Raw genomic sequence first — 22,980 nt, forward strand, 5'->3', positions numbered from 1 at the left:
ATTGGGCTCTAAGAGCTGAGTTTATTAAGAACTTTGTGGACTGTGGGTAAAATCCTGGACCCACTGAAGTGAATGCCAAAACTCCCATGGACTTTGGGCCAAGAATCATCTTGTATCTTTCTTGAGGATTTCCACTCTAGTTTTCTGGGTAAACTAAGTACTATAAGTTCAGTGTGTTCAAACATTATTTGGTTTCTAGAACAGGGTAATTGAAGGGTACATAGTGTCATGCTCAGCATGAATTATCACCAGTAACACAGTATTACTTCATACATTCCTCTGTACTTTAAAGGTGTTCTTTCTGTCTTTTCCAAGATATCTGATTATTACTTTAGTGACTAGTCAGGTGTATTGATAGGAATGCCACTGAAAATGTCTGTACTGGACACTGATTTACAAGTAAATTAAGTAATCAAATTCTGTTCCCAAAATTTTTAAATCTGGGATTGCATTATGTCACTTTCTCTGTCTGGTATCTTTAAAAAATATGTAAACATAGCAAAAGAGCATGAGATACAGCTGTTCTGAACAGCAGATTAAATAAAGCCAACTGAAGAAACTGGTACAAGAAATTATTCATAACACTGTATTGCAATATAGCAGGTACTGTAACATGCTATGATATTGAATATGATGGTATTTTGAAATATTCAAGAACATCTCAGCATATAATAGAGAAGGAAGTACCAGTTTTAGGCAACAGTACTGAGAGCTTCAGGAATCTATACAGACTTTAGACAGTAATTTAGTTTCTTTCACTGGTGTGCATATTCTTAAAATGTCAGCACATGTTTTACAATTTTACAGTACTGTACATCCAAGCCTCTATGGATATATTTAGGGCCTTAGTTACAAGTATGTGAAATTCAGAATGGTTTCCCAAATCTCAAATGAGGCCTCCTTAGTTTTCTGAGCTATTATTAACGATGAATGAAATTTAAGGAATATTTGAGTACTGGATGAACTGCCTTTATCTTTTTTTTTTCTTTGTACAGTGCTTTAGTGTGCATGTGTTACTTGCCCTTCCAGTGCAGAAACAGTATATGTCACTGTAAAAGGATACAATCCTCTAAGATGATTAATGCTTCCTGAAAGGGAATTAAAGTGTAGTGGGAGTCGAGGACACTTGCAGAGGCGTCCAGCAGCCCACTGGAGATAGTACTTTATGTATTTAATAGGTGATTGTAGTGATGTATGTAATTTATAAAATTACTCTGTCATCTATAGTATATATAATGTTACATATCACAAAGTAGTTTTCCGATCTTTTATCAACCATAGTTTTTCAGTAAGGGGCCATTAATATGCAAATTGTTCAGGTGCAAAATTTAAATTGCACCTTTCTTGTCATAGAAGTACTTTGAGAATATTAAAATATTAATATTTATTTCCAGAGTCACACAATTGATTTGCAACCTTATAATCTAATCTTTTAAATAAAAGATTCCTCAGTATGAGACCCCTAGATCAAAAATCCATTTTACACAGAGAAAAAAGTTGAGATTTTAAATACCGTATATACTCGATCATAAGCCAGTTCGTTTATAAGCTGCCCCCCCCCCCCCCCCAAGATGGATAAGTAAAAATGGTAAAAACTGTATGACCCTTTCATAAGCTGACCCTATATTTCAGGTGTTGGCAAACTTCGGCTCCCAGCCCGTCAGGGTAAGCCGCTGGTGGGTCAGGACGTTTTGTTTATCTGGAGTGTTCTCAGGCACGGAGCCCCTCAGCTTCCAGTGGCCACGATTTGCCATTCCCAGCCAATGGGAGCTGCAGGAAGTGGCGCCACTTCCCGCAGCTCCCATTGGTTGGGAACGGCAAACCGTGGCCACTGGGAACTGAGGGGCTCCATGCTTGCAGACGCTCCAGGTAAACAAAACGACAATGTATTAGATATTCAATTCAATGATTTCATTGAGTTTAAAATGATCAAATTTTGGTGTAGACCCGTTTATAAGCCGACCCCCGCTCTTTGATGCGTCACCTTTTTACCAAAAATATTCGGCTTATGAACGAGTATATACAGTAAGTGCCAATGAAAAAGCAAATGTTTGTGATTCTATCTTAAAAATATAGAATGTAATTTGGAGTATAAATGATTTTGAGTAAAGTACCATAGTTGTATAATTGCTGAGGCTTATCTTTGCCTGGGCCTGGGGAAAATATTCACAGGACACAATTGTACCTTTATTAGAATATGAACAGAAAGTACAGTTTTTGAGTGGATGGGCTAACTGAAAAAGTTTACTGTACTTTTCTCAAATTAGTTTCACTTGCTGGTTTTAATGTATAAAAATGACACCTTGATAATAGTTCATCCATTTTTTTCCACACTACTCTCTTTATACATTTCATATTCTTAGTTTTAGTGTAGTCAATCAAATTCCACAATGTTGGCCACTTTTTTCCAATGAACATTCTCTAGCAGTGCCTGGTGCATAATTTTCAAACTAACTGGGGTAGGGAAGAGAAATGTATTTTAATAACATTTCATGTACTTCAGTTGTGCAAAAATCAAAATTTGCTTCTTGAGAGTAAAAGGCAGACAATGTGGGGGAGCAAACTCCGTAGCTGACCATTTATATGCCTGGTAAGTTTTTGTGAGAGTCAGATAATATCCCCTTATTGGAAGGTTCTCACATTGCCATTTTTAACAATGTTTTAGAAATTTAAAAAACAAAAATATGTAGTAATAAGGGTTTGAACTTACTTTTATTTATTTTTTCTGCATATTGCAGAATTCTCAGACAATACAAGCCAGATTCCTTGCAGAGCTCCCTTCAATTACATTTGAGGCCTTGTTTTAACTAGTAAGCTAACACATGGTAATTAACACATTGAAATCCTCGTATGGACAATACAGTTGTAGTTTTAATGCATTAGCAGGTCTATGTAAACGCATGATAAAATACTTCTATTTTTTTTCTTATGTTGACACACCCTTGGGGCAGTCTTGGTCCCATTGAAGTCAATGGGAGTTTGCCATCAAATTTAGTACAGCCAAGATTTCACTCTGGGGGTTTTGCCTGTGCAAACACCGCAAGATCAGACTTATTGTGTTACACACAGCTTTGATGTAATTATGTTAATGAAGGATATAGTGGTAGTCTTGATTCTGAATTTTTTTCTTTCCGTTACTTTGAGTTGTACAATAGTAAGTTTTAGGGCTGTCAAGCGATTAAAACAATTAATCACGTGATTAATCACACTGTTAATAGAATACCATTTATTTAAAATTTTTAGATGTTTTCTACATTTTCAAATATATTGATTTCAATCACAACACAGAATACAAAGTTTACAGTGTTCACTTCCTGTTTATTTTTGAATACAAATATTTGCACTGTAAAAAACAAAAGAAATAGTATATTTCAATTCACCTAATGCAAGTACTGTAGTGCAACCTCTTTATATGAAAGTTGAACTTACAAATGTCGAATTATGTACAAAAAATAACTGCATTCAAAAATAAAACAATGTAAAATTTTAGAGCCTACAAGTCCACTCAGTCCTACTTCAGCCAATCGCTCAGATAAACAAAAAGAAAAGGAGTACTTGTGGCACCTTAGAGACTAACCAATTTATTTGAGCATGAGCTTTCGTGAGCTACAGCTCACTTCATCGTGAGCTGTAGCTTACGAAAGCTCATGCTCAAATAAATTGGTTAGTCTCTAAGGTGCCACAAGTACTCCTTTTCTTTTTGCGAATACAGACCAACACGGCTGTTACTCTGAAACCTGTCAGATAAACAAGTTTGGTTACATTTGCAGGAGATAATGGTGCCCGCTTCTTTTACAGTGTCACCTGAAAGTGAGAACAGGTGTTCGCATGGCACTGTTGTAACCGGCGTCGCAACATATTTATGTGCCAGATGTGCTAAAGATTCATATGTCCCTTCATGCTTCAAGCACCATTTCAGAGGATATGTGTCCACGCTGATGACGGGTTCTGCTTGATAACAATCCAAACATGGACCGACGCATGTTCATTTTCATCATCTGAGTCAGATGCCACCAGCAGAAGGTTGATTTTCTTTTTTGGTGGTTCAGGTTCTGTAGTTTCTGCACTGGAGTGTTGCTCTTTTAAGACTTCTGAAAACATGCTCCACACCTCGTCCCTCTCAGATTTTGGATTGCACTTCAGATTCTTAAATCTTGGGTCAAGTGCTGTACCTATTTTTAGAAGTCTCACATTGGTACCTTCTTTGCATTTTGTCAACTCTGCAGTGACAGTGTTCATAAATCAAACGTGCTGGGTCATCATCCGAGACTGCTGTAACATGAAATATATGACAGAATGCGGGTAAAACAGAGCAGGGGGCGTACAATTCTCCCCCAAGGAGTTCAGGCACAATTTTAATTAATGCACTATTTTTTTAAGAACATCATCAGCATGGAAGCATGTCCTCCAGGATGGTGGCTGAAGCATGAAGGGGCATATAAATGTTTAGCATATCTGGCACGTAAATACCTTGCAACGGCGGCTACAAAAGTGCCATGCAAGCGCCTGTTCTGACTTTCAGTTAACCTTGTAAATAGGAAGCAGACAGCAGTATCTCCCGTAAATGTAAACAAGCTTGTTTGTCTTAGCGATTGGCTGAACAAGAAGTAGGACAGAATAGACTTGAAGGCTCTAAAGTTTTACATTATTTTGTTTTTGAGTGTAGTTATGTTAGGGAAAAAAAATCTATATCTGTAAGTTACACTTTCATGATAGAGATTGCATTACAGTACTTGTATGAGGTGAATTGAAAAAAATACTATTTCTTTAGTTTATCATTTTTACAGTGCAAATATTTGTAACAAAAAATAATATGAAGTGAGCACTGTACACTTTGTATTCTGCAATGGGCCACTCTCGTTACTACTTCAAAAGTTACTTTTTCCTCCCTTGGTATCCTGTTGTCAATTGAATTGTCTCGTTTGACTGACCTCACACTTCGTAAGGCAACTCACATCTTTTCGTGTATTTTTACCAGCTCCTGTATTTTCCACTCCGTGCATCTGATGAAGTGGATTCTAGCCCACGAAAGCTTATGCCCAAATACATTTGTTAGTCTCTAAGGTGCCACAGAAACTCCTCGTTGTATTCTGTATTGTAATAGAAATCAATGTATTTGAAAATGTAGAAAAACATCCAAAATATTTAATACATTTCAATGGGTATCCTATTATTTAACAGTGCGATTAATTGCGATTACTTTATTTTAACCGCAGTTAATATTTTTTAGTTAATCGCGTGAGTTAACTGTGATTAATCAACAGCCCTAATCCATTTGAATTTTTTACAACAGTACTCAACCCAAGAGAATAAAAATGTAATATACATTTTATCAGAGGAGTGAAATAATTCAGAACTATTACAATGTAACCAGAATTGTAATAGTCTTCCTTTTCACACAGCTGTTAGTGACAAATTTTGTTAGGATTTTGCATAATGTAAATAGTTAATATTATAGTAAGACTGTTATTTAAAATACTGGAAAATAGTGTAAATATAAGTAAGTATGAAATATTTCATGCTTTTGGCTCTGATAGTTCAGTTGTATTGTAAATCTCATTGAAAACTCTAATTTCAGATATATCCAGAGCAGACACAATATGTAAAATCATATCAAAATTAATGAGATTTTGTGTGGTATACTTTGTATAATTTAAATAATTTTTTAAAAGCACAAACTTAAAACGTTAAGAATGTAGCTTACTGTGTATGCAGTTTGGTTGTGTTTCAAACTAAACTTGCCCATTTCCTAATTTTAAAAAGTAAAAATAGATAGAGCAGTAGTTTGTCTTAAGATCTAAAACATTTATAAAGTAATTTTTGTTCTGGTACTTAAAAACCAAACCAAAGCAACTAAAATCAAGATATCTCACTATTTGGTGAATTTTAAAATATTTTAAACTGACTTTTGCAATAACAAAAACAGTGGTCTCCAGGCTAAAAATCTCTGACAAGTTTTAGTTTGATGTGATTTGAAATGGCTTAATTTATACATGCATAAATCTTTAGCAACAATGGTGCTACTGCAGTCCCCTTTTTAGTGAAGAATTTAAAGATGGAAAAGAAACCTGAAAAAGCAAAATTCGGTGATGGTAGTGTAACACTACAAAACTGATTTTAATATGGAACGTCATTGGAATTCAGTTAAATAATTTACAATTTGGAGGGAACAAGGAATTTAAAATATTTAAATATAAATTGTGATCTTGATTTCATGCCTAGTATAAAGTGAACAACATTGTAATTGAAATATAAATAGTGTTCAGGGACAGTTTTTGAGGAAGATATCATATACAACGAGATTTACCAAGTGGAGTCCTGATTCTGTGAATACTTACGCACGTTCTTGAAGTTAATGGGACTTTAAGCAAGTGAATAAAGTTTTTACTGGTTAGAGTCTGCCTTAACTTGTTAAAAAAAACTTCAGCCCATTATCTATATCTTTCCGCTTTGGTGAAGAGTACAAATAATACCTTTAGTGCAGTGGATAAAGAAACTGGAGGTGATAAAATCTTTGTTTTTGTTTGAAAAGGAATATTGAACACCTTTAGTGTGTTTTTTTTTTAAATTACATTTTTTAAGTCTGAAATCAGCTTTTCCTCGAGATTTCACATAACGAGGAGATGCTTGTTTTCCTCTGCTTACACCGGTGGAGAGGAAGAAAACTTAGTGGAAATCAAGCCGGGGCAAAGGGATCGAGGAGAAGGTTGTGGAGCATGGAAGCCCATCTGTTGATATTCGGTATCGCATGTTTGGGGATCTTTCTATTGGAAGTGGCATATTTAAGCAGAGCTGGGAAGCAGACAGTCTCTGTGGCATGCTTCTGTCCTAACACAGAAGTTTTCCAATGTTCTATCTTTCTTGACAGCTGAGCTAGGAGAGAAAGAGCGAGAGTCTATTCCAGATTGTACTTTAAAAAAAAAAAAAGTTACTAATATTCCAATTGCAGAACTGAATTCTGCTTTCACTTACATTTTTCCAATCCAGTTGGAGACTAACCTGAAGAAATTACTATTCCATAGGTATAACTGAGGGAAGAATTTGGCTTGCAAAATCTTAATTATTGATAATGTACAGGCTGAAAATATACAGCCTAGCTTTCTGATCTTAGATTGGGTTTGCAGGACTGACAATTAGAAAAGTCATAGTTTTTTAATCTGAGAAAATTTGATATAGTCAGTGAGAGACATTAAACAGGGAACCCTTATTTAGTCACTTTTCAGAGAACTGTGCTTCAAAAGAAAAAATATTTAGAAAAAATGGTTATGTTAATTAAAAATATATTCATTTTGGGCAGATCATGTCTTGTGGCCATACAGGGAATAAGAGGATTTACAGTGCTCCCATTTTTCCCTGTATGGGCTCCCATGCCAAGGGTAGCTTCTTGGGGAGGAGAGTAGCTTACACATTCCCCTCCCTTGTGCATGTGGATGAAAGTAGGCAGGAAGAGGTGGTGAATGGACTGAACCTTGGCTCCAATCCCACAACATACTGGTCAGCATGTTGGGGGATCTAGTCTATGCCATACCTGGCTAAGGATACCTCCCCACCAGAGTAAGGGGGAAACCAGGAGGCATATTGTGGAGTGACTCCGGTTTTCCACTTGCCTTCTGATCTGTTCCAAGGGTAGTGCAACAATATACTTAGGACTTGTGGCAAAGCCAGAATTTATCCTTTCATTAGGTGGATTGGTGATTTCTTCAGACATTTAAATGGCACAACTCCTTGTTCACTTAAGGGGGAAGCAATTGCGAAAGTCCCTGAAAGTTTGGTCTCCCTGGAGATTATGATGACAATTTGATTACATTGCAATTTTAATGAGATTTGATTATACTATCTCTATATAAAATCATAGTGAAACTATTTTAGTGCAAGTGCATGAGTATACATTGCATTCAAATAAAAATAACCTCTATAGAAGTGGACTGTTGCAATGTTAGATTATCAGTAAGAAGCTTAATGAAGCCAATATTGGAGTTTAGAAACAGTGTGAAGGTGTATCCAAAACTACCACTGCAAATGTAAAAGAAAGATATCTCAGTGCTATATTGAGCCTAAGTCACCGTAGCTCTTGCTTGCAAAGAAGATTAAATGCAACAGCAAGATTAAATGATCATGCTATGTCAGCAAGCCAATATCTATCTGCTGTATCTGTCTTTCTTTGACTACAGTAGTTAAAAGGTTCATATATAAATTTCCCATAAGGATGTTCTAATGGTTACCATATTCTCCTTGGGTCAGTATGATTGTACTTAAAGATAGCAGCACATATGGTTTCTCATTAGTGAGCCTGAAATCTTAACTTCTTAGTAAAACCTACGCTAAATGAGTCTGACTCTGGTAAATGAATATTATTAAACTGCTCTAATTTCAGGACCTTTGTTCTGGCCCTGTCCTTAGCTCAGTTTTCATAGTTCACTGTGTTGTGCCCAGATGTTACTGTATCTTGAATATTCTGTTGGCTCAGTCTTGCCCTGTACTGTGTTGGTGTGCAAGGGCATGTAAGGAGTCCCACAAGGAGTAGAGCCAGGACCAGGACCATTCCATAGTGCACAAGAGTGGGTTAAGAGATCAGAAAAGTTTATATATTCACCTTCCAACTGTCCCCAGTGCCAGTGAGACAAGGTGGGTGAGGTAATATCTTTTATTGGACCAACTCTTCTGTTGATGAGAGAGACAACATTGCCAGTAACATTTTCCTAGTAGAGGTGCTGACTTTCTAATTTCTCGAGGGGGTGCATGAGCTCCACTCCGGCCCAGGCCCCACCCCTAGTCCAACCCTTCCCTCAAGCCCCTGCCCCCATTCTGCCCCCACTCTGCCTCTTCCTGCTTTGTTCTGCCCCCTCCCCTGAGCACGCCCTGTCCTCTCTCCACCTCTTCCTGTCCCACTCCTCCCCCAGTGCATCCTGCCTGCTGCTGAACATCTGATCCCGGGGGGCCCGCTGACGGGCAGCAGGCGCTGGGGAGAGGGGGAGGAGGTGGTCGGTGGGGCCCTCCGATGAGTGCTGAGCACCCACTGTTTTTTTCCGTGGGTACTCCAGTCCTGGAGCACCCACAGAGTTAGCACTTATGGGTCCTAGAGTATTTATTAACAAGTAGGCTTGGAAGGATTAGATTTTTATTTGTAAATGTCAGTAAACGTCGATTTCACCATACACACACAAACTGACAAAAATATTTTCATTGATAGTCATTGAAATTTACAGATGGGGAAAGCAAGAAAAATGTTGCTGGAGAACTTATTTGAGTTTGATATAAGGTTATTTACTTTGTATACTTTGACACGTCATGTTGACAGTTTGTGTTTTAACTGTTAAGGCTTTAACTTTTTGACTCTGTCTACTGTCATTAAATAGTTATTGTCTGACTCCCCCATAATTTTCTGCAACTGTAAAAATTTAAATGGCTAAAAATAGAAAAAGGTGCTTAAAATAAATATCAATATTATCTGTTGAAATTATTTTAAAAAAATCAAAGTTTGCCTAGCATCATCATAAGACATTCAAAAGTTATATTGTGTCTTTGTTTGGCACTGATGATAATGGTGGTTGAATGTAAGCAGACACCACTCTGGCGAGTTAGTTGGGTTGCACCTGCTTAGAACAGGGCCACATTTGGTGTGATGATGATAAATTGATTTTTGACAGATTAAATTGTGTGGAGGAGATGATAATAATACTTACATATTTGACATGCTACATAGCAGAGGCTTCCAAAAAGGTTATAATGCATCTTGTCAATTACTTGGAATTTATTCCACATTCAGTGCTTGCATTATAACTCCTGTTGATGTTAGTAGGTGCTTTGGGTCTGCATTCATGAAAGGGTAATTTCTGTGTTAAAAGTTTTCACTAGATACATAGAGCATAGTATAGCATGTCAGAAAATCATCTGGAAGCACAGAAGAATATATATATTCCTATTTCAGTAAAGAGGTCAACCCACTTTTAGTGGATAAATGAATATTTTTAAAGAGAGAAATAAAGCTTGCTTTCAGCTTATGAACCTGTATGTTATATTTTGGTCTGAAACATAATTTATTGAAGAATGATCAGTTGCTGAACAAGCTGAGAGATGATAGAACAGATCTGTTAGTTCATACAGTTCGTCTTCTGTCAGTGCTGGAAAAATACTAAACAAAACAAAAGTAAAGACACTACTTAGCTTTCATTTATTTAATATGTTGAACATGACAGAACACAGGTAGCCCATCCAGCTTTTCTAGTGTAGGTGTTTATTGAGGTTAACTACATCCACAGTGTTTTTCTGTCATGCTTTGGTATCTGTATCTAAATTGATTAGTTTGTAGTGTAAGCTGTTTAAATGTAAATACTTGTCTCATGAAACTGTGAAATGTCAGATTTTCTGTGCTCTTTTTCTTCTGCTGTCCCCCTCTTTCCTTGACTGTCTCCTGGGAGTGTAAGGCTTGGATCTTTAAGAAATGTTTAATAAAATTATAATAATTAACTACTTGATAATTCTTTTAATGCCCAATATATCATATAGTTTAAAATTATTAATTTCTGATGGAAAACAGTCTGCAGATTCTAAGTATGTACATATTTTTAATCGTTTGGGAGGTTAATAGATTTTTCAATATTTGTTGGCATTTTAAGAAATGAGTGAGAGTGATAGAATGCATTTGGTACTTGTCAAACATGATTTGAAGCCAATTGCAGTCTTTGAGACAAAGTCAGAGGTGAGTCAAAGTCTAGAGGGGTGGAGGTTCATATAATTCACATCTTCCAGTTCTCACCCAACACCTCCAGTTTAGACTCACTTAAACTCCCGTAGATTTATTTATTTTCACATACTCTTACCATTTATATCCTCGACTTACACTCCACTGGCAGTGAGTCTGTAGGAGGTAACAACTCACAGCTCAATCACTGGTATGTTGGAAGCTTGCTTTTAATTGGGCCCTCATTCTTTTTCTTTTGGTTATGTGAAACTTAGAGATAATGGGCTAAATTCTGTCTGTGTGTGTTGAAGGGCTAAAAGGGAGGAGTGTGCAAGTAGAAGGGGTTGAATGTTTAAGTAGTAAACCCTATTGAAAGTTATAACTTTTCTACAACCTTTTGTAGCTCTTTGGTGTGTACATTATACCAACTTAGACGTCTGTATGCGCACACATTGGTAAATGGAAATAAATATGTGTAAGGAGTTTAATTTACATATTACACATCACCTGTTAGGGTTGCCAACTTTCTACTTGCACAAAACCGTACACCCTTGCCCTGCTTCTTCTCTGAGGCCCCACCCCGTGCTCACCTCATCCTCCCCTTCCTCTGTCGCTCGCTCTCCCCACCCTCTCTTGCTCATTTTCACCAGGCTGGCTCAGGGGGTTGGGGTGCAGGAGGGGGTGAGGATTCCAGCTGGGGGTGTGGGCTGTGGGGTGGGGCCAGGGATGAAGAGTTTGGTCTGCAGAAGGGGGTTCCGGGCTTGGGGGGTGGAGCCGAGGGGTTTGGAGTATGGGAGGGGGCTCCAGACTGGGGGTGTGGGTTCTGGAGTGGGGCCAGAAATGAGGGGTTCAGGGTGTAGGAGGGGGCTCCAGGCTGGGGCAGGGGTTTGAAGTGCCGGAGGAGGGGTGAGGGCTCTGTTGTAGGGCTGGGAATGAGAGGTTTGGGGTGCAGGAGGGTGTTCCTGGGATTGAGGGGTTCAGAGTGGGGAGGGGGAACAGGGCTGGGACAGGGGATTGGGGTGCAGGAGGGGACCAGGGTTTCAGGCTTCAGGCGGCGCTTACCTCAAGCAGCTCCTGAAGCAGCAGCATGTCCCCCCTCCATCTCCTAGACAGAGGCCCGGCCAAGCAGCTCTGTGTGCTGGCACGTCCGCGGGTGACATCGCCACAGCTCCCATTGGCTGCGGTTCCCGGCCAATAGGAGCTGCAGAGCTGGGGCTTGGGGTGGGGGCAGTGTGCAGAGCCCCCTTGATGCTCCTACAGGTAGGAGCTGGAGAAGGGACATGCCACTGCTTTCGGGAGCTGCAGCTAGCCCCGTTATGTTGCCGACCGGACTTTTAATGTCCCTGTCAGTGGTGCTGACCTGAGCCACCAGGATCCCTTTTCGACCAGGCGTTCCGGTCGAAAATCGGACACCTGGCCACCCTACCTCTTGAATTTACTCCTTTTTCTAAACAGGTAAGCTTAAGGACTTACACTTGCTTGCATCACATTGAATTTGGCTCGGTATCTTTAATTTAGTTCCCCTATGGTATTTATAGAGCATCAATCACAATAGTATCTAGGTATCTATGAATAAAATTCTGCTATCAGTTACACTGATGTACATCTGGAATAATTTAATTGAGGTAAATAGAATTACTTCAGCTTTACACCAGTGAACCGAGCAGAATTTAGCCTAAATATCTAAAAAGAAAAGGAGTACTTGTGGCACCTTAGAGACTAACAAATTTATTTGACCATAAGCTTTCATGAAAAAGTACTCCTTTTTGCGAGTACAGACTAACACGGCTGCTACTCTGAAATCTAAATATCTAATTAGCCTCTAAGTTTCATACTTAGTTCTGAACTTGAACCACTTTTCCACAGACCACATCCTCTATATGCTATTTGCAGATCTTTTGCAGACTATGTGCAGTATCATTTTTTCTCTTGCAGTTCAGCATGGCATCATATTAAGTAGGAAGTTGTGGCAGTCACTTGAGGCTATAATAGTAGGAAGTTGCTACAGTTTCTATTATTTGAACTGTATCAAGTCCCGAGAGCATATGGCCCTTCTAATATATATGGATGATGCCCTCAGTAGATGATAGCCATTTTTGGCTATGAGATGTCCAGCAATATGATCTGTGTATTTTTGGCTAGTGTGAAGTACTGTTGCATTGATTGTGTAAAGACTACTGATAGTGATTTTTTGCATATGTCTATTGAACCAAATCACTGATAGGTTAGAAGGAAACCATGGAATCTATTCTCCTTTCCATACATGCACAGAATTTCTGATGGCATTAATGGGAATTTCATTAGACATATAGAAAAAAGAATAAGGTTGGTCCTAAATCAGGTATCTTGCACTGACACATTTAATCTGTAAAGACCTGTTATGTGTGGATTGTCGTCCAGGTTATTTGTATTTTGTGATGCTCTTTTTTCTGTTTATGTGATGTTTAGAGATTATGGGCCTAATTCTGTCTGAAACCTAGAAATTGGTGTAACAGACCCCTGAATGAGCATGCAGATACACTGCAGAGGCAATGTTTACAACTATCCTCCTCCTTATCAAAGCCTATATTCAAACAATCTGTGCTTTCCTACTAACAGAAGAGGTAACTTACTGAAGACTTATGGCTGTTTCTGCACAAAAGCCATTTCACAGTTAGGAAGTGTATGAGCATAAATATTGTAGTATGCCACGTAATATGCCTCTGCTACTCATATCTTGACTAGCCTGAGGGGTAATGTCTGTGCTCATATTTCTGAGCCATTTTAAGTGTGGTTGAGTTTTTTCATTTAAAAAAAAGTTTTAGTCATTTACAGGGTACATGCTTAGGATCCTATGTTTTAAGGCAGGGTCGGGGGTCGGGACCCCTCAGGATGTCGTGAGGTTATTACATGGGGGGTCACAAGCTGTCAGCCTTCACCCCAAACCCCGCTTTGTCTCCAGCATTTATAATGGTATTAAATATATTTAAAAGTGTTTTTAATTTATAAGGGGGGTCGCACTCAGAGGCTTGCTATGTGAAAGGGATCACCAGTACAAAAGTTTGAGAACCACTGTTTTAAGGGGTAGGTTTCACATAGACAAATCCCTGGGTGGCTCAGTTCCCTTCTAGGTGAAGAACTCTGTACTTGGGCTCTTAAAAGTCTAGTCCACTGGCAATGTGAGACTGTAGCTCACAGCACAATTCATTATTCTGGCATGTTGTAAGTGTGCTTTTGTTTGGGACCTTGCTTATCATGGCTGCCCTTGATCTTTGTTGCTTGCTAAAATGTAAAGTGTATGTATCTAGTTCCGTAAGCTGGAAATAGGAGGGGTAGGGTTTTTTTTTTTTTTGCGCGTAATGGTCGGGTAAACGTTTCCGACTTACGCAAAATTCGAGTTATGCAAGGCTTTCCGGAATGGAACGATTGTGTAAGTCGGGGAGCGTTTGTATTGTTAACAGTATGTTGGGTAGATTTTAATAGAACTTGAGACTTGCAGACTGAAGAAAAACATATTGGTAGATATTTTTCATTTTGAATTAGTCAAAAAAGTCTTTAGTGTCAAGACTTCATAAAGTGTAAAGATTGTAAAGAAGAATATGAATTACCACTGAAATTTTTATTTATAATGCATTTTCATTCAGTCCTACCTTTTCTTTTTTTAATTATAATTTGCAGATTTTGACAAGTGATTGAGCTTTTATTGTCAAATTCAAGTTATTTGTTTTTATTGGTTTGATACACATGTAAATACTGAAGCTGAGCTGGGGTGGGGTGGGGTTTTCAAAAGCACCTATGTAATGCAGCACAAATTTTATTGATTTTCAGTGAGACTTGTGCATGTGAGGGCTGGTCTACCGAAAACTTATATCAGCATGGTGACGTGTCTCAGGAGTGCGAAACTATGCCAAACTAAACCCTGGTATAGACAGGGCTAGGTTGATGGAAGAATTCGTCTGTCAATCTAGTTACTGCCTCTAGGGCAGATGGATTAACTACAGTGATGGGGGAACCCCTCCTGTCAGTGCAGTGAGTGTCTACAGTGAAGCATTATAGTGGCCTAAAGCTGTGCCACTGTAATAGGGTATGTATAGACAAGCCCTTAGAAAATCCCACTACTAAAGCAATACTCCATGTGTGGACTCACAATTCTGCTGTTAGAACAATAGAAAGAACAACATGCTATAAACACTACTAGGAATACAGTTAAAGAAAGGGCTAGGCTAAACATTTATTCTTAATAGTACATATTTACAGAGTGCAGTGACATAATAAAATAGTGTTTATGTTGTAAGTCATTGTGGTTTAAATCCTCAGCCCAGCACCCATACTGAATACCTGGATTTGGCATTGAGTAGATGGGCTAGTCCATAGGGGAAAGAATTCTCTTTCGTAGAGTGTAGAGTCACTCCATGGATGCTACTTTAGTCCAGTAGTTGAAATAACCATCGGTAGGCTCAACTTGTCCCCCTCCCCTCCTGCACCCAACAGCAGTGAGTACTGGAGGATCCACACAGTGGTGGGCCCTCTGTCACCTGCTTCTGCAAACTAATGCAGAGGGAATCCTTACTGAGTGGGCCTCTGCACTGTAGAAGGGCTGCATGCATCCTGCTTATCCCACCTCAGACCCATTTTGGATAACACCTTGTTTGCGAGTCTAGGTGATGGGGAGATAGTAATCTCTCTCAATTTCCTCTGTTTTTTACCTTGCTGACAACTACACTAAGAAATTTCATTTTGGACATGTTAAATTTGAGGTAGTTGCAGGACACTCCTGAGGAGATGATATAAAGGCATTTGGAGACGTGAGTCTGGATAGTTGGATGGGAGGTCAGGGTTATGGAGATAGATTTGGAAAATGCCATCATAGAGTTTGTATCTTAGATGGTGAGAGCAGATGAGGTCACCTGAAGAGCGAGTAAAGGAGGGCAAGAGAGGCAGTGTAAGGGTAGAACCAGGGTGGAATAGATTTAAATCAATTTGATTTAAATCATGATTTAAATCACTAGTCAGGAAGACTCAATTTAATCATGGATTTCTACATAAAAGTGCATTTTTGTGGTTGTTATAACCTTAATACAGCAAACATAATATTTTAACAAAACAAGCACATGAATTTTTGAATTTAGTTTAAACATTCAAGTTTTTTAAAATCAGGTTTGTTTTTGTTAAAATTGTTTTTAACTAAAATAGTTAAATGAAATATTTAAAAAAACAAAAATTAAATTGATTACGTCAGCCCGGTCAACATGAGAAACTTAAAATATTGGCTTTTGCAGCTAACTCAGTTGTCTTCACTTTTATTTTCCTGTTTCCTCATAATCTGGAAAAGAAAAACAAGCTTTCCTGCTTTTCAGGTCCAAAATGATTTCTCAATTTGGAATGAATTAGTCCAAAGAAAGAAAATATTCTTTATAGACCGGCAGAAGAAGTTACTGCTGTTAAAAGTGAGATTATCATTTCAACAGTCTCTGAATCCAAGTGCTTAAGTGACTTCCACCAGTGAACTGGTGGGACTTTCTTTAAAACATCATCGGCAAACATATGTTTCTTGAATGGTTCACCTTTAGCTCTGAAGTTTATTATTTATTGAGTGATCACTTTAAATAAGCTATTACCAGCAGGAGAGAGGGGTGGGAGGAGGTATTGTTTCATGGTCTCTGTGTATATGATGTCTTCTGCAGTTTCCACAGTATGCATCCGATGAAGTGAGCTGTAGCTCACGAAAGCTCATGCTCAAATAAATTGGTTAGTCTCTAAGGTGCCACAAGTACTCCTTTTCTTTTTGCGAATACAGACTAACATGGCTGTTACTCTGAAAAAAGTTAATTATAGTTGGCATTATGGAGGGATGATTGCTGGATGTCCATGTCATAGCCAACTCCTCTTCTTCAGCAGTTAAGGTTTGACCCTGGTACCGAGTATTGAGAATATTTGCAAGAAAATGAGCTGGCGATAGTGTTTGTCCCATTCATTTTTTTAAGGCTTGTAATTTAACTCTGTCATTGCATATTTCTCTTTTTAAGATCTCACTCAGTTCCTTCCAAATGTCAACAGCGTCAGCAAGAAAACAGCTATTTCCCTGCATTTTTTTCAAGGCTACAGAAATAGGCTTCAGGGTACTCAGCATGTGTTCAGCATTTCTCTTAAGCCCAAGGTTGAGAACTTTGGTTGTGACAGTGCCATCTGTTTTTTCACGATTTTGTTCACAAACTGTCATCAGATTAGGCCGGTTCTTGATATAGTGCTCAAAACAGTTTTTCAGAGGGTGGAGATGGATGGCAGGAGAGAGCTCAGTAGATCATTACCTGTTAGGCTCACTCCCTCAGGGGCACCTGTCATTGGCCACTGTCGGTAGACAAGATACTGGGCTGGATGGACCTTTGGTCTGACCCAGTATGGCCGTTCTTATGTACACTACTGAGTTCCATCACACGTCTTGTGGGAGAGTTAGCTTGGTTCCTCCCACTTTTTTCAGAGCAGCTGCTGCAAAGTGGTTGTTACGGAAGTATTTTGCAATTTCAACATTAGCCTTTATTTCTGTAACACTGAAGTCTTTGGCTAGGAGGTGCATCAAATGAGCACTGCAACCGTATGTTATTAACTTGGGACTGTCTTCTAAATTTCTTCTCATGTTGGATACATTTGCAGCATTATCGGTGACCAGGCTGCATACTAGACATTTGAATTTTTTTTTCACAGTTTGTTACAGCTTTTTGTAAGTATTCTGCTGTGTGTGCATTTCCTTATTGTCTAATGTTTCTGTAAAGAAGACATTCCCTTCTTCTGTTGTCACACAAGCACATACAACAGGATCATTGTGGACATTGCTCCACACATCAAGACTCAGGTTAACAATTTCACCCTTTAGACCTTTTGCACACTGCTCAATTTCTCTTTCATACACTTTATCCAGCAATTTGCCTGCAACATCTGCTCTGTTGGGTGGACTGTATCCTGGTGTTAATGACTGAACCATGTTAATGAAGTGTGGGTTCTCAATCATACGGAAAGGAGGGTTTGTTGCATAAACAAACTGAGCAATTTTTTCATCAATTACCTGTTTTTGTAATCTTCTGGTTCTTATCACAAACTTAACTATGGTTGTTTCTGAATGATGGAGATTTTTTTTTCTTTTTGCTACAGGTGATATACTGTGGCTATGTGACATAAATGATGTGACTGAAACACTATCATTGGTAGATAACTGAAACTATTGAAAATGATGGTGATCTTGACTGTGGATAGTCTTCAGAATCCTGTATGTTGAGGATGGATTCTCCTAAACAAAATAAGTCAATGCAGTTATTTAATTATTATTATCACACTGCTCATTTAGTATTACTCATTGCATTCACTGACACTCAGTACTACTTTAAAGGTGAAATTGTAAAAGGAAGATCTGCCTATTTCAGCTATTTATTTTTTTTATCACAACTGCATCTAAAATAATAGTACCATAGAGTAACAACTATATTTTTTGCTCAAACATGAGAATTCAAAAATAGTCCAGAAGGAAGAGAGGCAGCCTTTAAGAAAGAAGTATGAAATAAAAACGTTTACCAACCTGAAGATCCTGCATGTTCAAACATGTTCTTTTCATCATCTTCAATGCAGCTTCCTCCTGAGAAGGATCACTTCTCATGATGTTGTTTCATTTGGGCAACCAGGCCTTGCATTTCATTGTTGCACTGTTTGCATTTTGTACGCATGCCTTCTTACCCACAGGTAGAGGATCTTCATTAAAATATTCCCAAACTGGGTCTCTTTTACGGCCTGCTGCCATTATAGGTTTTCCCTTCCAGTGAGTGAATGCTATGATAGATCTCAAATCAATGAAGGCTACACTCAGAAAGGCCTCAAGACTTCTGGAATATGCTGCTCAAACGGTTTCACTTTTGTTTCTGTTGCCTGTCCCTCCCTTCACACATTTATCTCCAGGCTTCTTCTGCTTGTCCAGATATATTCTGCTCCCAACAATCTTCTTATTCACTGAACTTTTTGAAACTTTGCACTTTTAGAGAGAGGTAAGGGGTTGACTCTGTGTACACAAATTTGCAGAGGGACAATAGCGTTGAGGTCTGTTATTTCTCACCTCTTTATTATTAATTTAAAAATATTTTTGCTATTAACAAGCATGTTATCTCTGGAGACACAAATCCACAGTTTGAGAACTGCAAAATTAAGCATCTCTGACGGTATCTTCTGGGCTGCGCATTGAGTCCCATTGGATAGATAGAAAGATTAACCTAAATAATCTATACAGAAGTCCCTGGAACCCCATAAGATTGGGTCCCTAATCCATGAACTATTGGAACTCATTTACAAAACTTTTCCTAAACATTACATGAATATATTGTCTCATACTATAGAATTATAATTTATAATCCCTTTTCCATGATGAGATATCTTTGAGCTATACTGTATCTTTACATAGGTTTTTTCCTCAAAAAGCATTTTATCAAAAAAATCCGATTTAAATAAAAAAAAATTTATTAAAAAAAATAGTTGATTTTTATCCACTCTGGATAGAACCTTAAGGGGTGTCAACAGAGTGGAAAAGGGCAAAGGAGATAGAGCAGTGAAATGAGATGATAATGGTTATTGTGGTAGGAGAACCAGAATCCTACAATCTCAGAAGCCTAAAGAGCAGAGCAAACAGAGGAGAAAGTGATCAACTTTATAAATGCAGAAGAACATCTGTACCAAACTGAACCAGCAGTGAGTAGGGGAGAAGGTGGTCATGATGGTTTGGAAGTAGAGATAGGGTGGAACTAATGTACAAGTAATTAAATACAATCCAGTTAATGCAAGTGATGTGTGTAGCAGATTTTTTTAGGATTTTCAGTTACTACTTCTATTACCAGGAGATCACTCAAGTATGCTTATGAGTATCACTTAGAAGAAACTAAGAGTGGGCATAAATTTCAGGGCCAGCCACTGACACAAATGTGTGTTAAAGGGTTCTGAGAAAACAGCATACTTCTCAGCCAGCTGCTCAGTGCCTTATCACTTAGGTTGGGCAAATAGTGTTCTTCCCAGCCCACTGGGCTGTGGTTTCTACTCCCCTCAGCTTACTTCACCTTATTGTATTGTGAATAACAAAACACCATGCTTCGTAGTCCCCAATGTTCCAGGTTTTGCAACACTTATTTGTTCCCTGATGGGTAAACAAAAATTTCCTGAAAAGTATTTTACTGTGAGAGAAATATGAGTCTATAATTAACATTTTTCCATCTACAAAGTGATTCAGTTAGTCAGTTTGGTCAGGCTGTTGTCTTCCTCCTTTTTTAAAATAGCCACAGAATGACAGGATTAAAATACTGCATTGTGTTTACACAGATAGGTACACAGGGCTAAATTCTGCACTCAGATAAGAGTGCAGGACTCACATTAGCTTCAGGACTCGTATTAACTTTGGTGGCTGTTGTTCAAGTTCATCTAAGAATGTGGCCCAGAGTAAATATCACACAATTCCCACAAATTGTTTATTGAAAAAATGGATGTGCTTTGAAATTTTGTTTTATTGTTGAAGGAGATCTTTTATCTGATTTTGATGAAATAGCAGTTCTTTCCTTTTTTCCTTTAGTTGTCATGGATGATGACGACGATGAGTCCTGTCTCCTTGATCTTATTGGGTAAGTTCTCCTTAAGAAATTCTTAAAGAAGAATCTATGCAAAAATCATTGTACAAAAATAATCCATATAAAAGATGATTAATTTCCAGAAGTCTCTGAAAGTTGGTGTCATGTGATAGTTTGGAGGCCTGTAAGTGAAATGAACAGATAGTCACAATCAAAGTTTATGCTAATTGGTAGTCCACTGGTATTTGGCATGACACTGACTTCCCCTCTTGCCCAATGATGATTCTGTCAGGTCAGTGCTGAGTCACATTAGGAAACGGGGAAACTTATCCTACACTATTGATGCAAAGAAAATACCTCTTTTTTTGGCTAGATAAAGGACTTTAGCCTTCAGGGCTGTAAGTATAGCACCTTCACAAACATTACCTTCTAAATGAAAATATAGTTAAAATATATAGACTGTTTCAAAATACAAGCCACCAAAATTATTTTTACAGAAGATAAAATGCATTTGTGTACCAGTTTAATAAGAGTTGAATTGTTACCCAGTATTATAAAGAATTACAAACAATCAGGAATTTTAAAGGTTATCAACTTTTGTCTTTTCAAAGGCATTTTTATTTTAAATCCCTAATTGTGTAAAAAAACCAACCAACCAAACCAACCCCCCCCCCCAACCAGCCAACCAAAACCACAGTCTTCCTACTTTGAATTATTTCTATTCCATTCTATACCACTTTTACATGCAAATTGATGTGTATTCCATATGGGATTCAAAAATCAATATTTAGGTACAGTTGCCACCAAGAAAAGCTTTGTGGAATTGAGGTATATTCACTGTAGGCATGGTGAAGTCCTTTTCCCTTGGCTGGCAAAAATATCAGTATAGTTCTTTAAGAGCAGACATTTATCGTAATATGTCCAAAATGTGTAGAATATATTGAATATCCAATATCTAGTACTTTTTTCAGACTCTGAATTTTTTTCCAAATGTTATGCCAGTCACTGCAATAGGAAAGTTTTCCTGCATGGTTCTAGGTATAGATGAAGTCAAGAAGACAAATCTACCCACATATGTCAAGTATAGAGAATAGTGAGCTTTATCTTGCATTGTTTATGCACCCAAAACTTCCACTGAAACTAGTGAGAGCCTTGAATGCAAAAGGAATGAAGGAAGTATCAGGCCCAATAATCACTATAATTAGATTAGACTGGTATGTGAATAGGCTACCAAAATAACAAATTGTTGGTAGTGTTGCCTAACAATCATCATGTACAGTATTATAATATGAGACTGCTGACTTCAGCCACCAAAGGGAACATATTTACATCCTGCTTGGAACATCTTAAGAATTGTCCAAATGGAAGCAAAAGTGGAACAGCTCAATAATAAGCCAAGTTACAAGAATTCCAGTCCAAGTCCACAGAATGCTCAGAAGATGAGGTCCTACAAATAGGAGGGTGTTGGGGTGTAATGCATTATTTGTTGTAGTGTCCTTTTTTACTGCTTGTATCAGCTATCATTCAGAGCATATGGCAGGACAGAAAAACTGAAGTTTGTCTCCATTAAATCTTTCAGTTTGGTAAGTGTCTTCTTATCTTTATGGATTTATTTTTAGAAATAATAAAAGTTATAAGAAAGGATGGTTAGCTGGGTGATGATGAAACATCAACATTTAAATTTGTCATGATCATTAAAGCTGGTAAGCATCAGCAAAACCTCATAAACCCAACGTGTTCATATATGAATGAGACAGTGAAGCCTTTCCCCTTTGTCCTTTTAATGTTCTGTAATCTGTACTGAAAATAAGATTTCTTTTAAAAATATAGTGTGTGAACGTTGTAGTGTGTGTGAGTAGAATCTGATCTTAGATGCCTAGATGTTAACTGAGTGTCATGTATATCATGCAATATGTTTAAAATGTGTATAGTATAACTTCTGTTTGAGCTATAGCATAGCTTTTAGAAATATATCTAGTCTTAATTTAAAGATTTCAGGTGATGGAAAATCCACCAAGTCCCTAGCAGTGTTGTTCCAATAATTAATTACCCTCACTGTTAAAAATTTACACCTTATTTCTCGCCTGAATTCACCCATTTTCCACTTCCAATCATTTGAACTCACTATACACCTTTTTCAGCTAGATTACAGAGCCCTCTGCTCTACTATATGCATTAATATTAATTTTATACAGGTATTAGGTTTCCAGCTCTCTCCTTTTAAAAAAAAAATCCCATTTAAATTAAAATAAGTATAAAAGTCATTTCTTTAATTAGTGGAACTAACTAGTAAGCAAAAGCTTACCATCTTATTAGCAGAACAAGTGGCAGGAAACAAATATAGGTCCATTCTAAGATTAACTCTGTAGTTTACATTTAAAAATCACTATTTGTCTTATTATCGCAATGGAGTTTGAACTGGAATGTACTTTATGAAGATTTTGAAAACGATTCAGGTTTTTCCCCCTATTTTCAATCTAGTTTAATTAAAAGCCAACTGTGATTATTTATTGTGGCTAATTAGGCTTGATTTAAATAGATATGACAATTAGCTGAGTTGGAATGAATCAGATACCCAATTCCATGAAAATGTTTGCATACTAAACTAAAGCCGTATTCTAGAGGCACAGAGTACAACTGGCTGAACCAGAAGGGTTCAGGGCATGCGTATAGTAGCAGCATGACTTTCTTGGTGTTTGTGAGCTTATGCTAGGTGGAAACTTGAGGTGTCTTTAT

At 37.9% G+C, this 22,980-nt stretch overlaps 1 protein-coding gene across 5 annotated transcripts in view; it reads left to right on the forward strand.

The window, feature by feature from the left end:
- Positions 1-22,980, forward strand: part of BICRAL (BICRA like chromatin remodeling complex associated protein) — a 76,672-nt gene that overhangs the window by 22,517 nt on the left and 31,175 nt on the right. For 4 of the 5 annotated variants that reach the window (XM_084622472.1, XM_084622468.1, XM_084622470.1 and 1 more), the window contains exon 2: positions 20,250-20,298. In XM_084622472.1, coding sequence (XP_084478598.1) covers positions 20,255-20,298 — 44 coding nt within the window. In that variant the 5' untranslated portion in view covers positions 20,250-20,254. Of the gene's footprint in view, positions 1-19,129; positions 19,382-20,249; positions 20,299-22,980 lie in introns of those variants that run through there. The other variant, XM_084622471.1, reaches the window with a different exon arrangement.

This window comes from Lepidochelys olivacea (assembly GCF_965140295.1).
Source record: "Lepidochelys olivacea isolate rLepOli2 genome assembly, chromosome: 3".
Classification (NCBI taxonomy): domain Eukaryota; kingdom Metazoa; phylum Chordata; order Testudines; family Cheloniidae; genus Lepidochelys; species Lepidochelys olivacea.